Here is a 15,207-nt window from a genome sequence, read left to right on the forward strand (position 1 = left end):
TTGGCCGTCGGCACCAAAGTCGAAGCCAAGTACAAGGGCAAGACGTTCTACCCGGGCAAGATCATGAGAGTCCATATCGACGGCAGCTACGACATCGACTACGACGACGGCGAGATTGAGAAGAAGGTGTCACCCGAACTTGTTCGCGTCAAGGGCGGCGACAAGCCCGAGAGTCCCAAGAAAGCCACCTTCCGTGTCGGCGCCAACGTCGAGGCCCGGTACAAGGGTAAATCCAAGTACTACCCGGGCACAATCACGCGCTGTCACAGTGACGAGACATTTGACATCGACTACGACGACGGCGAAGCCGAACGACGGGTCGAGAAGGATCTCATGCGTCTCGTCTCGGCGACCAGTAGCGACAACGAGAAGGAGTCCTCGCTTGCGGTGGGCACGAAGGTGGAAGCCAAGTACAAGGGCAAGACGTTCTACCCCGGCAAGATCACCCGGTGTCACGCTGACGGCAGCTACGACATCGACTACGACGACGGCGAAAAGGAGAAGCGCGTCGAGAAGGACTTGATTCGCGTCCTTCAAGCCAAGAAAACAAGCAAAGCGCTCAAGGTCGGCACCAAGGTCGAGGCCAAGTACAAGGGCAAAGCCAAGTTTTATCCTGGCAAGATCACCAAAGTCCACGCCGACGGCAGCTACGACATCGACTACGACGACGGCGAACATGAGAAGCGCGTCGAGTCGGACATGATTCGTATTGTGACCGACGCCAGTGACGACGATGGCGACGACGATGCCAAGCGCCTCGACGTCGGCACCAAAGTTGAGGCCAAGTACAAGGGCAAGACGTATTACCCCGGCACGATCACAAAGGTACACCTAAACGGCAGCTACGACGTTGATTACGACGACGGCGAGATCGAGAAAAAGGTCGACCGGAGTCTCATTCGCGTCCGGGCGTCGTTTGCCGTCGGCGCCGACATCGACGTCTGCGTTCATGGCAAGTATGTCCGCGGTCGCATCAAAAAGATGTACAGCGATGGGAGCTGCGACGTCTCGCTCGCCGACGGCGACAAGGCCAAGCGGGTCGACGCGGCCAAGGTGCGCCCGCACAAGCGTGACCACCCGAGCAGTGGCAGTGACAGCGGCAGTGACAAACCCAAACCAACGTCCTTTCCTGTCGGCAGTCGTGTCGAGGCCAAGCCGCCAGGTAAAAAAACATTTGCCCCCGGACGCGTCACCAAGGTCCACGCGTCATCCGGAACACTGGACGTGACGTTCGACGACGGCCGTGTCGAAGCACGACTGCCGCTCGATCGGATCCGGAAGCGTCACCTGCAAAAAGGTGACGCGGTGCAGATGCAACTCAAAGGCAAGTCAGTGCGTGGCACGATTGCCAAAGTTCACAGCGACGGCAGCTATGACGTGGCACTCGCATCCGGTGACACGCGACGCAACGTCGATCCGGCAGACGTCGACGCACCGGTTGCATCATCGTCGTCGTCGTCCGAGGACGAAGCACCGGCGATTGCCAAGGGCACGTCGGTGCTTTTGCGCAACGGTCGCAAAGGCGTTGTGTCCAAGCTGCATGCGTCCGATCGGTCTGTCGATGTGACGTTGATCGACGGCTCGGTCGAGACGCGTGTGGCTCGAAAAGACGTCACGGTCGCCCCCGCCGCGCCGCCGTCGTCGGGCGAAGACGAGCCGGCACCGCCACCGGTGGGCCCGCGTCACCGGTTCAAGTACAAGCGCGGTCAACCGGTCGAGAGCCAGTGGAAGCGCAAGACCAAGCTCTGGATGCGTGCAACAATCGTCGCCAAGCAAGTCGACGGCACCTACACGGTACCCTCTTTTTTCAATGGTTTTTTCGAGGGTTCACGTTGCGAATAGATCCGATACCAAGACGGTGTGGTCGCCGACAACGCCCCGGAAGCGACAATGCGTAGCGTGCTCGCGTCGTCGTCGGACGAAGACAAACCGCCGCCCCCCGCGTTGTCACCGATGGACGAACGTTTCTATCTCCAGCAGTTGCTTCTCACGGTACATTTTGCGTTTGATGGTAGACGTCGTTGACTCTATAAGTTTTAGCTCTACGAGGAAGGCGAACTACTTCGAAAAGCTCCGAAATCCAAATCCAAAAGCCGTCGCGCGACGACGGCCGAGGCCAAAGACGAAGCCAAGACCGACACACCGCGCGCACCGGCGTCCGAGAATGACAGCTCGGGCAGCGACGACGCCGCCTCCGATCACAAACATACACCGAGAAGAACAACTCAGGATCAAAACAAGCACGGTGGCGACTCGGACGCGGATGAAAAGACACCACGGACAACGTCCACCGACGACGTTGGCAGCGGCGACGACAGTGACGCGTCCGTGACGCTCGACCCGACCATCGACACGGCCACGGGCCCCGTCACGGTACCCTTGATCCCTCGAGTCTCTTCAATAGCATGATGGTCATGCCGATATGATTTGATAGGAGAAGGAGCTTCGGTGCCTCTTTGGCTCGGCGTACATCACCAAGGTGCGCGCTCGGTTTGATCAGCTCGACAAGCACAGCGCCGGCGTGCTCAGTCTCCGCCAAGCCGAGATGGCGATCGCCAGTCTTCGGAAACTACACTATCCGGGGCGCGTCGCAGTGCATTTGAATCGGTTTCCGCCGCTCCCCTTTATTGGCTTTGTCATTGCGCTTGCCTACGTCAGCTACTGCGACGCCAAGGGCGCCTTGGCCACACACATGGAGCTGGAGGCGATTCATGCGACGCGATTTGCGAGTAAGCACGAAACAAAGCGCCAAGTCCAGCTCTGGCAAACCAAACTCGGCTTTCGCATCTTTGAGCGGCTTACGCACGCGTTTCAAGAACAAGCGGTCGTGACCGCCGGCGTCCCTATGGTGACGGTGGACGCCGCGACCGCGATCGTCGGCAGCGTCGGCCGTCATCTCGTGCCCAAGAAACCGATCGCGCTCCACTGGGCGCAGCTGCATTTGTTGCCGCATCATTTGCTCGACTTGTCCGAAACCTGCTGCGTGTTTTACCAGCAATACGGGTCCCTCGACGCGGTCGCAGAGACCCAGCGCATCGACGCGGCCATGGAGCTGCGTCCCGTGGCCTTTGTCGCAGCCTGCATGTACTCGAACGGCGACGACTGTCATATGGACGAAGTGGTGCGTTCTTGTTTGCAGAGTTGCGAAATGTGCAAATTTGGGATTTTTCACGCTATTTTTTGTGATTTTCCCGACATTTGTACATTTTTGTCATTTGAAACTCATGCCTTTGGTGTAGGTGCGTCGCTTGAGTGTCGGGCGACTACCAGCCCAAGTGGACATGATCCATCGCGTCCATGATGCCTTTGTCGCGCTCTGTGACGAGCGGCAGCAGCTGGCGATTGGCCGCGTGGAGACGCTCTTGCAAAGTTTGTCGGTGCCGGCCGACGTCGTCGCGTCATCGCTGCTGCTCTGTCGACACCATACGAGCGTGTCCCTTGTCGAGCTCTTTGCCCTCCTCGGTCATTCTCTTGTTGACAGTTTGGATGCGATTCCGAGCATTGCGAATGCGCTGAGTCGACTACGGCTGCGTGAGAGCCACGCCGATGTCAAGCAGGTGCTGGGCGTCTGCCGGACACTGCTCCACAATGTCGTCCGGTTCCCCAACAACCGCGACTACTGGCGCATCCGCTGTGACACGCCGGCGTTTGAGCAAAAACTGGGTACGCGCTTCGATCCTTCCTCGTCGTTTGCACAATATCGATACACATGTAGGTCGGTTCCGGGATTCACCGGCGCTTCTCGAGGCCATTCATTTTGTGTTGGTCAACCAAACCCACTACGAACTACGCGGCGCGCGGTCACCGACAGGTGTCCGAGTATCGGCCCTCTTAGCCTCGACGTTGGCGCTGTTAAAAGAGGCTTTGGATGGAATCGAGCAGGAACTCGTCCAAGTGGAAGGCGGCAGCAGCGTCCGCGATGTCGTCGAAGCGAGCCTCCGCCAGTTTCACCACTCAGTGCCCGAAGTCCGCGCGGCTTTGGACCTTGCGCTTGTATATCTTCTCAACATCCTCAAGCACCCGAATGACGCCAAGTACTGGCGCATTCGTGCCACCAACAAGGTGTTTGCGACCAAAATTGGGTGTCTCCAGAACGCCGTCGCGTTCATGCAAGTGCTTGGCTTTGACTGCATCGAGGCCTCGTCGGTACACATGATGCAATCTAGAGATGGCTATAAGAACGATGTTTTGGTGATTAGGGTTGCATCTATGAGCTGCGCCAGGACGTGGCCAAAACCAAGGACTCGGACGTAACACCGCTCGCCCATTTTTCCTTTCCGACATTGTCGGAGCGGGTCGAGAGCTTTTTATGGCGACGCAAGCAAGACATTGAGCTCTTATTGCACGAAGGAAGTGCGACGGTCGCCAAGCCGCCGTTGCTCGCACCGGCGTCCCCATCGATGTCGCAAGCAGCCGCCACCACCTTGGGTCACCGAGAACATTTCCCGTACGGGCTCAATACCCGCACACTCTTTGGCAAGTCGGACGTGCAGCGCATTCAACTCGACATGATCGACGCGGTGTTTCAAGGCTTGGATGGTTCCCACCGCGGGTATTTGACGCTACTGGACGTGCAGCACTGGATGACGCCATTGCCATTTGTGGTAAATCTTGTCGTGTAACCCAAAATCTCGAAACGTGTTGTCGACTAGGGTTCCGTGGCCACACCCGAGCAGTTATTTGCCTTCCTCGACTTGGACACCGATGGGCACGTGACCAAAGATGAGTTTGTCGCGTCGTTTGGGCCTCTGATTGACCATCCGTACACCCTCTTTCCCTTGTATGCGTGCGATACCATCTTGGACAAGTTGTCTGAAATGAAATTAGACGTATCGAGCGAGGGCTTTCCGTGTGTGAGTCGGTCTCGGCCAGCGTCGGCGTCGTGCGCATGACATTAGGCATGGCGTCGGCCCGGTGTCTTCTTGTCGATATTTTGCGCGCTGTCGACGCTGTTATAGCAGCTCCAAGCGACGTTCGGCAACACCGGACCGTCTTGCCGCCCACCGCGCCGCTTCGGAGCTTTAGCGATGCGTGCAAGGACCTTCTACGCACTCTTGGCTTTGAGCTTGTGACGGTCACAACCCCCAGCGACGCACGGACGCCGACACCGGCCACGCACCCCGAAACCGCTTCCGACCACGCAAAATCGGTCCAGGATGCAACAGCGACGGCCGCCGCCGAATCCAAAACCATACACTACCTTGTCCTCTCGTGCACCAAAGGCGGTCGCCAGCCCGCGACGCCGCCCGCCGTGGGCCGACTGCAAACGATGCGCGCCGTGCTCTTTGGCCATCTTTGGGGTATCCATCTATCGAGTTGATACATGGTTGACAAAACCGTTGCGGCGTAGGAATGGCGCACCCGTCGGTGAGCGACGTCGGCGGCACGACGCGCGGTTTTTTGCACCATCTCCTCAAGCACGCTGCGCACGCGCTACCCGCTTGGATCGGCGTCGCCAAAGCGCTTCGGGAGCTGCTGACGAACATGGTCGCAAACGCCCACGACCCGTCGTTCCGTCGTATTACCGTCTCGTCCCCGAGCTTTATGCGCACCGTCGGGAACGTTCCCGGTGGTCCCGAATGGTTTGCTGCGATGGGCTACCACGAGTCGGCGCGCGGGGCGCTCGAATATGTCGTCGACGGGGCTTCGTCGGCCGGATGGGTCGCCGATGTCCGAGGCCGACTGTTGGAAGTTGACGTCATGATTGCGTACCTGGAGCACGCGGCCGACACTTCCGTGGCGTCCGCCGAGCCTGCCACGACGGCGGCCGACGACGCGGTCGCTCGGATCAAAGACCCGGCGGCCAAGAAGCTCGTGCAGTCGTACCAGAAACAGGCACAGTTTGCCCAAGTCCAGAAGGACCGCGTGCAGCAGCAAAATGCGCAGCTCCTCGCCCAAGTTCAAAAACTCTCCAAGCCAAATGGTCGCCTTTCCAAAGCGACGCCGCCGATTGTCAAGACGTCGGCACCGGTGCGCACATCGGCGTCGGCACCGACAGTGGCTCCTCGACCGCGAACCACAGCCACGGACGTCCGACGCCCACTCAGTCAGGCACGCAAACGTCCGACGACTGCGTCCCCCGCCGACCCCTTCGTACCGTAATCGACTGCATGTGCAATGTGTTTTTGACGAGGTTTTTGGCGTAGACCGTGGACGTAGCGCACGCCACGATGGCCGGCGATGCGACGATCGTGCTTCGTAACGTGCGACCGACATTGGTCACCGATCGTTTCAAGCTACAGTTGGGCATTGGGCTTTCAACGGTAGAAGACCGGCCTGTGGTGTCGATGGCACCGCCGTCAACGACTAACGAGATCGTTGTTCGTGTCGCTTCCGGGTTTCGGTACGCGCATACACCGACCGAGTCGGCGCGCCTTGTCTGCCTGCCACCATCCTCCGCCCAACGATCCTGGGACCTTTGGGTACACTCTGTGCATTGGGCTACTGCCGCGCTCATGGCGGGTTAGGGCTACCTACAAACAGCGGTTTGGGATGCGATTCTAACCCGCGTTGTCGCGTCGGGCGTCCCCGACGCTTCGTCATCTGTCGTGGTGACAACAGCGGACGTTGTGCCAGCGCCAGCAACGACATCGGTGTATGGCACCGTGTCAATGGGCCATACCACACTGCCTCAAGGCGCGTTGTCGGCCGTGCGGCCAGGACGTGTTGTCTTCTGGGACACCGGGGCACATGCACTACAGGAGCATGTAGACACGGTAGATGTCACGCAGTTATGGTGCTGGTTCCGGCATACACCGGCGTTGTACACGTCCGACGGGCGCGCCGCCCGGGGCGCCATCTCGGCTGCCATCTACGACACTTCGTGGTTGCCACCGCTGCTGGAGCACTGGGAAGCCAATGGCGCTGCCGACGTAAACTGGTCCGATCTTCTGGATGCGGTATCACCGTCGCTACCGCCGACGTATCGAGAGCAAGCGCTATTGTTGCCGACCGACCGCATCTCGGCGTCGGTGGCGCGCTTGATGGACGTGTGCTCGTCACCGACCAGTATGGTCGAGATCGACGCCAGTTTGCCACTCGAGCCGCACCAGCGAAAGCGACTGCGCGCCTTTGCAACGACACCGACACTGACATCGACGGCACCGATGCATGCACAGTGGTGGTGCGAGCTCGAGTACTACATTCGCACCAAGCGACCATTTGCACCGGCGACACCCCGGTTGTTTCCACTGGCCGCCAACATGGACGCCGTCGCCGTACGCCATTGGGTATAGACAATGTGTCTCATTTGGTGCGTAGCATGAGCACGTGAGTACGACACGGACCGTCATTGATATGGTGGCGACACCGACACACGTTTACTTGTTGACCGACCACGGCGGCGTTCAAGAATGGTCGTTGACCGGAGTAGGCCGTCACCGATGTACCGTATCGACATCCTAGTGCGCGTTCTGGATAGAGCCATGGATCAACTGCCACGGTTGCATCTCCGACATCAGGTAAACCAAACGAGGCGCTCGCCACATTGGCCAAGCACCGTCACGGACGGTTGGCATCGACGCCGTTGCTGCTACTCGGCGCCGGGGACCGGCTACTCGGTGTCAACACGTCGCTCGGACTTGGCGGCGCTCAGTTCTTTACCACGCAGCCGCTCGCGCGGTCGCAGACAGTAACGCTGCCGATGTTGACGTCGTCGAGCGGTGTTGCAACGACACTGTTGTTGACCAGCGACGGCGCGACGCTCCTCGTTGTTGTGAGTACGCTGCCGCACAAGACCTTTGTCGTGTCAATGGCCTCGAACGCAGTCGTCGGTGTCGTCGACCACGTTCACTTCTCCAAAAGCCAACCGATGCACCACGCCGTGGTCTCGGAGTCGACCGTGTCGAGTTGCATCTCGGGCCAAGGCGGGCGCGTTCAACTCTGGGACGTCGACAAACTGGTAGTTAGCAGATGTTGGACTGTGTCGGGCGTCGGTCGCATGTCGGCGCTGGCCGTGGTCGGGCCGCATTACGTGGTCGCCGCCTACGAGACGCCGGCGTGCGCGGTTCTTTGGGACCAGCGCCATCCATCGAGTTTGCCGATGCATCTCTGGTCGCTGCCGTCGCCGGTGTCGGCGCTGCTTCCAGTAGCCCTTGGCGCATCACCGACGTCGGTGATATCGTGCTCTGTGGTGTGTGATCCCGATACGCTGGCCGACGCCGCGACGTTTCCAGGTGTTATCAAGGCCGTGCTCTACATCTTTGAGACACACGTCGTTCCAGTCGTCGTCAACGACACGATTCTGACGTCGAGCTACATCACGCTCCACCGACGTCTCGCCCTACCTCCCGAGGTGTGGTTTGGTCAGCGTCATATTCGTCGCATTGGCTACGTGACGCTGCTGACGTCAGCACTTACACTGACAGACGTTCTCGATGGGTACGGCCTCAAGCGCGTGCTCCTCGAGACGCAACAGACGATCGACCGGTTCTTGGAGGCTCACAACTTGCAAGTGCGGCTCGCCATGTTCTACTCGGTGCGGGATGGCCCAACGACCAAGTGCCGACCCGTCGAAGCGGACGTATCTGTGCCAGCACCGCTACACGCCGTCGCGCTTCGCTTGGCCAACGACAAGCTCCAGTGGGTGTATCCGTATCGGGCAACTGTTGTGGCCACGCCGGTGGCCGTGCCGGCGATGGCGGAAGCGTACGTTGCCCTGCAACTTCACCGGGTTCGACGTATTTCGTCGGCGGTACCCATCCCAGAGACTGACTTGGTGTCGGTCGCAGCGCACGAGGTTGGACACATTTGGCTGCCCACTTTGTACCTGCAATTGTCGCCGATCGACGTCTGCGTCCGGACCATCCAAGACAGTCTGTCGCAGGCGCTGTGGCACCCGTCGCGGTTTGACGAGGGACCATTTTTGTCCATCTTGCGCTGGGCGTCGGCCTGGTGGCCGTTCATGTTACCAGACAGCAGTAGTCGAGTGCCCACGACGCAGTTGCACCGCGCACTGGCATCGATGCGCCCGCCAATGTGCTTTATGTTTTGGCAGTCGCATCTTTTGGAAGCTCTCGAGACGTGGACAGAGCCGATGACGTCGCTGGATGACGTCGCCATGCTGCTCCGCCAGATCCATGCGCGTCATTGGATGCTACCGGAGGTCTACCGCCTCTTTTCGCAGTGGCACGTTGTCTACCCCCGCAGCGCGCTACCCAGCTTTGAAAGCTTTGCCGCTTTTGTCAAGAACCAGCTGCACCCGGCGGTGACCGAGTGCACACCGACGATCGTTGCCCAGTGGCTGTTGCAGCAACGACAGTATGTACACACTTTGCCGTACACCCGCCTTATGCCGGACGATCAAAAGCACAGTTCGTCGATTCTGCATGTACAGTGACGCCTCGGATTCATCTCGATAAGGTGCTGACCCCTCGCGTAGACGTACCAAACGTGGCTGCGTCACAGAACAGTGCACCGGCAACTACAGAACGACGGCCAAGCGCTTCGACGACGTGTGCACGAAAGCATTGCGCTACTGGACGATGCACCGACGACCTGTCTCGCTGCACCGGCGACACGACCCGCCAAGCTGCACGCCCTGGTCGACTGCCATATTCTGTGTCCGCTGCCGCGCTTGCAGAGCCGAGACCGCTGGGCGTACGCTGGCTCTGGGTACGAACCGCAGACAAAGCTCAAGCGATCCGTCACGATCCTCGCCATGCGTTGCACCGTTCGCTCATCCGTGAATGCTCTTCTTCTAATGATCAAGTGGATAGGAATTGGTGAAGGCAGAGCGACGACTCCTGCTCCAGCTTGTGGTAAGTATCGGATGTATCGCTCTCAGATCTTAGGCAACGTTTTTGTAGCAACGACCCGAGCACGCGACAGCGTTTCTACCACTATTGCCGCATGCCGTCATGGATGCTGCGAATGACGACGAGCATGACGAAGGCGCCGTCGGCAGGGCACCGACACCGGTCGCTCACTGGGTGTGTGCACCGATGGAGTCGTGGGTACCGCTAGCTGACGTCCTTCGAGTGTACCCGCTCGGTACATCGACCAAGTTGCACAGCTTTCTTCGTCCCTGGGTCCAGCAGCTTCTCGGTACCGACGTCATTTGCTCGTCGCAGACTCATACTGGCCGTAGACGCAAGCCACCTTGTAGCCTTTCACCACGAAGTTGCACTTGTGCGCTGGGACGTGCAGGCGCTGCTCGTGTCACCAAACGGCCACCAGCTCAAATTCTGGCAACTGCACCTTGGTAGTAGTGATACCCCGGTGCACTACGGAGCCGTCCTTAGTGTATTTTTGCAGCAACTGCAAACACCGACGTCACCATCGGTCGCCTGCGCCGATTTCATTCAGTCGATCCAGGCTCTAGCCAAGAGCTGCAGCAATGACGCGACGGCATCGTTGTCGACGCTGGCAGCGGTCGTCGCCAGAGTATTGCCCGACGCCGACGCATCGGTGCCGTTGGCGACCGACCACGTGCAGTGGTCTCTTCGCTTTGAGCTCGACATTCTACGGCCACTCTCTCGGACAGCTGCCGACGTCGGTGTCGGTTCTGTGAGCTCTCTGCTACGGACGATGGACGGCGCAACAACCGCGCTTGCTACGGTGCTACGGAATTGGCAGCCGACGTCCGGTTGGCAAGTCCAGTGCGCATTTGAATGGATGGTCGAGAAGCACGGGTTGCAGAACCTCGTCGATGCAACCATTGGCCTCTACCATCGGCTTCGAACCACCGACCACGACACGCAGCGGGCTATCGCCACCGTGCAGAGCACACTGACCGTCTTGGAGTCATGGCTAGCTAACCCGCCGTTGATCGAGCACCCATCCAGCCTCACGCTGGTGGTCCACCTCGTGCAAGCGCTTTTGGCCGTCGCGACGGGCGACACAACCCGGTGGGAACCGTCGCTATGGCGCGTTTCGGAGCCGCTCCTCGGCGCGGTCTTGGGCGACACCAAGTCGCCAAAACTCGCACGGGTCTACGGGTTGCTGGAGCACTACTGCGCTGCTGTCGACCGCCAAAATATCGACGCGTCGTCAGAGACGATCCCGTACTATCGCGCGGACGTTGTCCCTGCCAATGGTATAGTTGCAAGCCCAAGATCCATGTCAAGTGACGTATGTGATCTAGCATCCTGGGTGCAGTGGAAAATGGTGTATACAACCTGGAGTCTCTGGTTTGAGCTCGTGACGATCGGACCCGCGTCCGTAAAGGCATCGCTCAAGGCCCGCATCCAAATTGTGCACGCGCTAAGTACAACGTGTTCTGTCGACTCGGAATTACACTAATATCGTGTCCTTCATGTAGGCCATCTCTACTACCAGAGTCCAGAGACAACGGCGCAAGCATGGGTGACCGGTGTCCCGCTACCGCTTCTCCTCTCGCAACTCCTTCGCGACCACGAGATTCTCGTAGTTCCTCTTTTACGATCCATGGATGCCAAAATACTGTATACTAGATGCTTGAGGCGACATTGACGCTGGTCGAAGTCATTCTCCACACGCCGACCTCGCTAGCGCAACGAGATCTCGCCGACGCCATTGCCTCGACGCCGGTCGTGCTGCAGGCGCTCGTGATGGTTGCCACTCGGTGCTTGCGTCAGATCCAACTGCACCCGCTTGCACAGACGACGGTGTTTCAACACGTTCTCATGTTGGTTGTTGCGATATTATCGCATATGGTCACCGGTGGTGCGCGGCTCACGCGCTGTTGGCCGTCGGCGCACATTGTGCGTTTCCTCCGACGCCACAAGGTACACGAGTCGAATCATCGCACAAGATATGATGTATGGCGTAGATGCCGCCGCTGCTTCTGCGCCCGTACCGCGATGCCGCGTACCCACATGTATTGCGGTGCCAACCTATGGCCAAGCCCGACGCGGACTGCGCATTTCGCCGCATTTTGGACCGCCTCGAGAGCCAGCACCACCTCCATTTACTGCCAGATCAAAACCCGACGACGCTCGACGACCTCGTGCACCGGGGTACGGACATTGACGCGTACAACGGCACCTTTCAAGAGCAACGGGCGCTGCTTCTCGAGTTGAAAGCCACATATGGCTACCACAAGACGCTCGGCAGTGATTCGCTCGCCGAATTTGCGCATTTGATCGAGCGTTTGGTGCCCTGGATGCACCGGGCGTGGGCTCAAGTCGCTCTACGGACGCCGTCGCGCTTGACGTCCGATCAGATCGACGTCGTATTGGCCAGCGTCGCCGTCCTCGAAGAGATTGCGACATCAGCGCCAGTACCACCGATGCTAGAACGGGCGTTGACGTCGGCGGTCGACGGTATCTGGGACGCCATGGCCACGCACACGGCGTCATCGTCGTCATTGCCGTCGCACGTCGTCTCGTTGCATAAATCGATCGTATCGACGATGGTGGCAAGTCACCGATGGCTCTCACCTCTGGCACCAGCGTCGGTGACGACGCTACTTGATCCGACGCTTAGTGCGTTGGTGCGTTTGGTGTGGCGAGCGTGGATGCAGGCGACAGACCCGAATGTCCCGATAGCGATTGTAGCGAGTGGCGCCTGTCGTCGCATCGTGCTCGACTGGAGCCTCGGCGCCGACGCGGACCTCGGGTTGCAACTGGTGCTGGCAACCGTGACCGATGCCGTCGACAATTCGATTCCCGTCGAAATGGCCAAGCTATACACCAAGTATGCAACCGCATGGCTCTCGCGTCGTCAGGAAATGCGGCTGTGGCAACTCATCGCCTGTCTCTCCAAATGGCACAAGCCGCTTGCCGCGCAACTGGCAACCACCGGCGACCTTCCGCACTGGGTCCTAACATTTCATCAAACGGGGCGACTCCCGCTGGACAAGTCGCTTGACCACGACGTGACGACATTTTGGCGACAGTGGGCTCGCGGGATCCCCACAACGACTGCAGCCTCGGTGCCATCGTCGCCAGCGGCAACGGCAACGGTGACGGCCTCACCGACGCGTCCTCTGTCGACGTCAGCTCCACTGACAATCGAGATCCCTCCCCGTCCAGGGTCCCCACAGAAGAAAAGTCCGTCGCCTCCGCCTCGAAAACCAACGATGCACTCGGACGATCCAGCAACAACAACGTGGCCGCGTGTCATCTTGTCGCCCGTGTCCGAGGTGCCAACATCACAAACGCTCTCGGTCCACGACGTCGTCCAGTCGTTCTGCAAGGCAGTGGGATTGCAACTGCCCGAGTGTCGACTTGTCGAGCTCGCCGACGCGGCTTTGTCCAAAGCGCGCTGGACCTTCTGCATCAATCCGGCCAACACCCGCGCTCTCGCTGCTACTCGAGCGCTCGCAGCGTCGCCTTGGTGCACGCACGGGGTCGTGATCGCGGTGGACCTCGAGTTGCCGGCGCCAGCATCCCCGCCCCGGCGGCCAAATGTGTCGATGGCACAGCTCGTCGCAGCCATGGGCAACCACATTGCGATTCTAAAAGCATCATTCGATGCGATTCGGCGCGAGAACGATGTGCTTCCGGCACTGTGGGCGTGTCGGGTCAAGTGCACTCCGAAGCAGTATCAGCAGGCACTTTTGCGCTTGCACATTGGCGGTGCGCCGGCCGAAGCAATCCCGTCATTTGGCTCGTTTGTCCACCTGTACGCCGACCTCTCGGGACTCTCGTCGCAGATGACCCGTCGCCCCAACCATGTGTACATCATGCAGCACGCACGAGGTCCTACGTCGAGCTGCTGGGAAAGCCTCTCCAAACCGCTTTTTGAAGCGTGCAAAGCCGTATTTTCGCTACATGCAACAGCAGCCGACGCGACGATGCCATTATCGTCCGTGTACTCGGCGCTATGCATGCTCGTACCAGCCCTCGCTACCACCCAAGACGAGGTGCAGGACGTGATCGTAGAGACATCGCGCGCCGAGCTTTGGCGGAGTGCGATTGGCCTTTCCGACTTTGCACTTGTCGTCGGCCACGTCTACGAGGCATTGCAAGATGCGGTGACGCTACCGACACACCCGGTCGTGCCGTTGCCGTCGACGTCGGTGGTGTCCAATGCCATCGTCGACGACGTTGACACGGTACAGACTCGCGCACCGGTGCGCACGGCCGTTGCAAGCCCCGCGACGCCCTCCAAAGACGATTTGTATTCGCATCATTCGTCCAGCGACGACAGCGACGATACCAAAGCGGTGCCCAAGAGCAGAGCCAAGGCCACAAACAAGAAGCCTCTGTCCAAGTCCGCTCGTCGCGGTACCCGTAGCAGTAGCAGCGACAGCGGTAGCAGTGATGATGGTGACACCAAGGCGCGCCGCCGGCCACGACATGTTCAACGCCCGCCGCCACCAATGACCAAACCCAGCACGTTGATGCCGCAACCAACACACCGTGAAATGACGCTCCGAGCTGTGTTTGACAAGTATGACGCCGATGGCGATGGTGTCCTTTCGTTTTCCGACTTGCGAAAGGCGCTTGCGTCCCGGCAGCTGCGCGACGTGGAGATTCGCCAGTGGCTCCTTGAGCACGACACGAGCGGTCACGGTCACGTCTCGTTCGCCGACTTTGTCAAGCATTACGCAACCCCGACGTCCGTGCATACCTCCACGCCTCCCGCGTCGGCCGTCAAGAGCCCATCGACGGTGACGGCCGAGCTGTACCGACCACCGCCACCGGGATATGAGAGTGGTAGCTATCGCTTGGGCGGGGCGACGGGGGACGTCGAGCAGCGTCGACAGCTGCGCCGGCTTTTTGAGGCGTACGACTATGACAGCGACGGCAAGGTCTCGGCGCGGGACCTGCGCACATTCTTTTGCCAACAAGGCCGGACCGACGTGGACGACGACATGATTCAAGAGTGGATTCTCGCCAAAGACCGCAAGCAACTCGGCGCTGTCGACCTCGAAGACTTTTTAGCGGCCTACGAAGGCACGCACCGCCGGGCCAACCACGGCTAAATCCGAGCTATAAGCCGCACAGACCAACGACTGGATATAAGAACGTAGTCGATAGTTCTGGACTAGGCATGGATATGGATATGTGGGCGTTTGTTGTCAGCATTTAACCTTATATGGTGGTGCTATTATCGGCACGAAAGGTTATACGAGAAACCGGACTACATGTAGTAATATGGAACAGGGTACTGTAGGAAAGCCCGCACTGACATCGCCCATGGCGTGGGCGACAGTGGCGACCCCGACGGAGCTTGTAAAAGCCACTAAAGTACGTCCAAGCGCTGGAGATGGATAGCACAGGCAAGAGCTCTAGATTGTCCTTACGTTTGCATTCGATGTCTGTGTTTCCAAGCGTAGAA

The 15,207-nt window shown here is 59.4% G+C and overlaps 1 protein-coding gene across 1 annotated transcript; it reads left to right on the top strand.

The window, feature by feature from the left end:
* The first annotated feature begins 12 nt into the window (after window positions 1-12).
* SDRG_12200 (hypothetical protein) lies at window positions 13-14,927 on the top strand. Its single transcript, XM_008618263.1, has 23 exons — window positions 13-1,794; window positions 1,843-1,992; window positions 2,041-2,324; window positions 2,560-3,121; window positions 3,240-3,663; window positions 3,716-4,146; window positions 4,200-4,604; window positions 4,653-4,780; window positions 4,828-5,300; window positions 5,351-6,093; window positions 6,147-6,228; window positions 6,268-6,422; window positions 6,468-7,217; window positions 7,261-7,368; window positions 7,421-9,328; window positions 9,380-9,670; window positions 9,717-9,758; window positions 9,807-10,044; window positions 10,088-11,035; window positions 11,084-11,206; window positions 11,261-11,364; window positions 11,412-11,705; window positions 11,750-14,927. The coding sequence occupies exons 1-23, from the start codon at window positions 64-66 to the stop codon at window positions 14,849-14,851; spliced, it is 13,476 nt and encodes a 4,491-aa protein (XP_008616485.1). The 5' UTR covers window positions 13-63; the 3' UTR covers window positions 14,852-14,927.
* The last annotated feature ends 280 nt before the right edge of the window (window positions 14,928-15,207 follow it).

The sequence above is a fragment of the Saprolegnia diclina genome, assembly GCF_000281045.1.
Source record: "Saprolegnia diclina VS20 unplaced genomic scaffold supercont1.47, whole genome shotgun sequence".
Lineage (NCBI taxonomy): Eukaryota > Oomycota > Saprolegniomycetes > Saprolegniales > Saprolegniaceae > Saprolegnia > Saprolegnia diclina.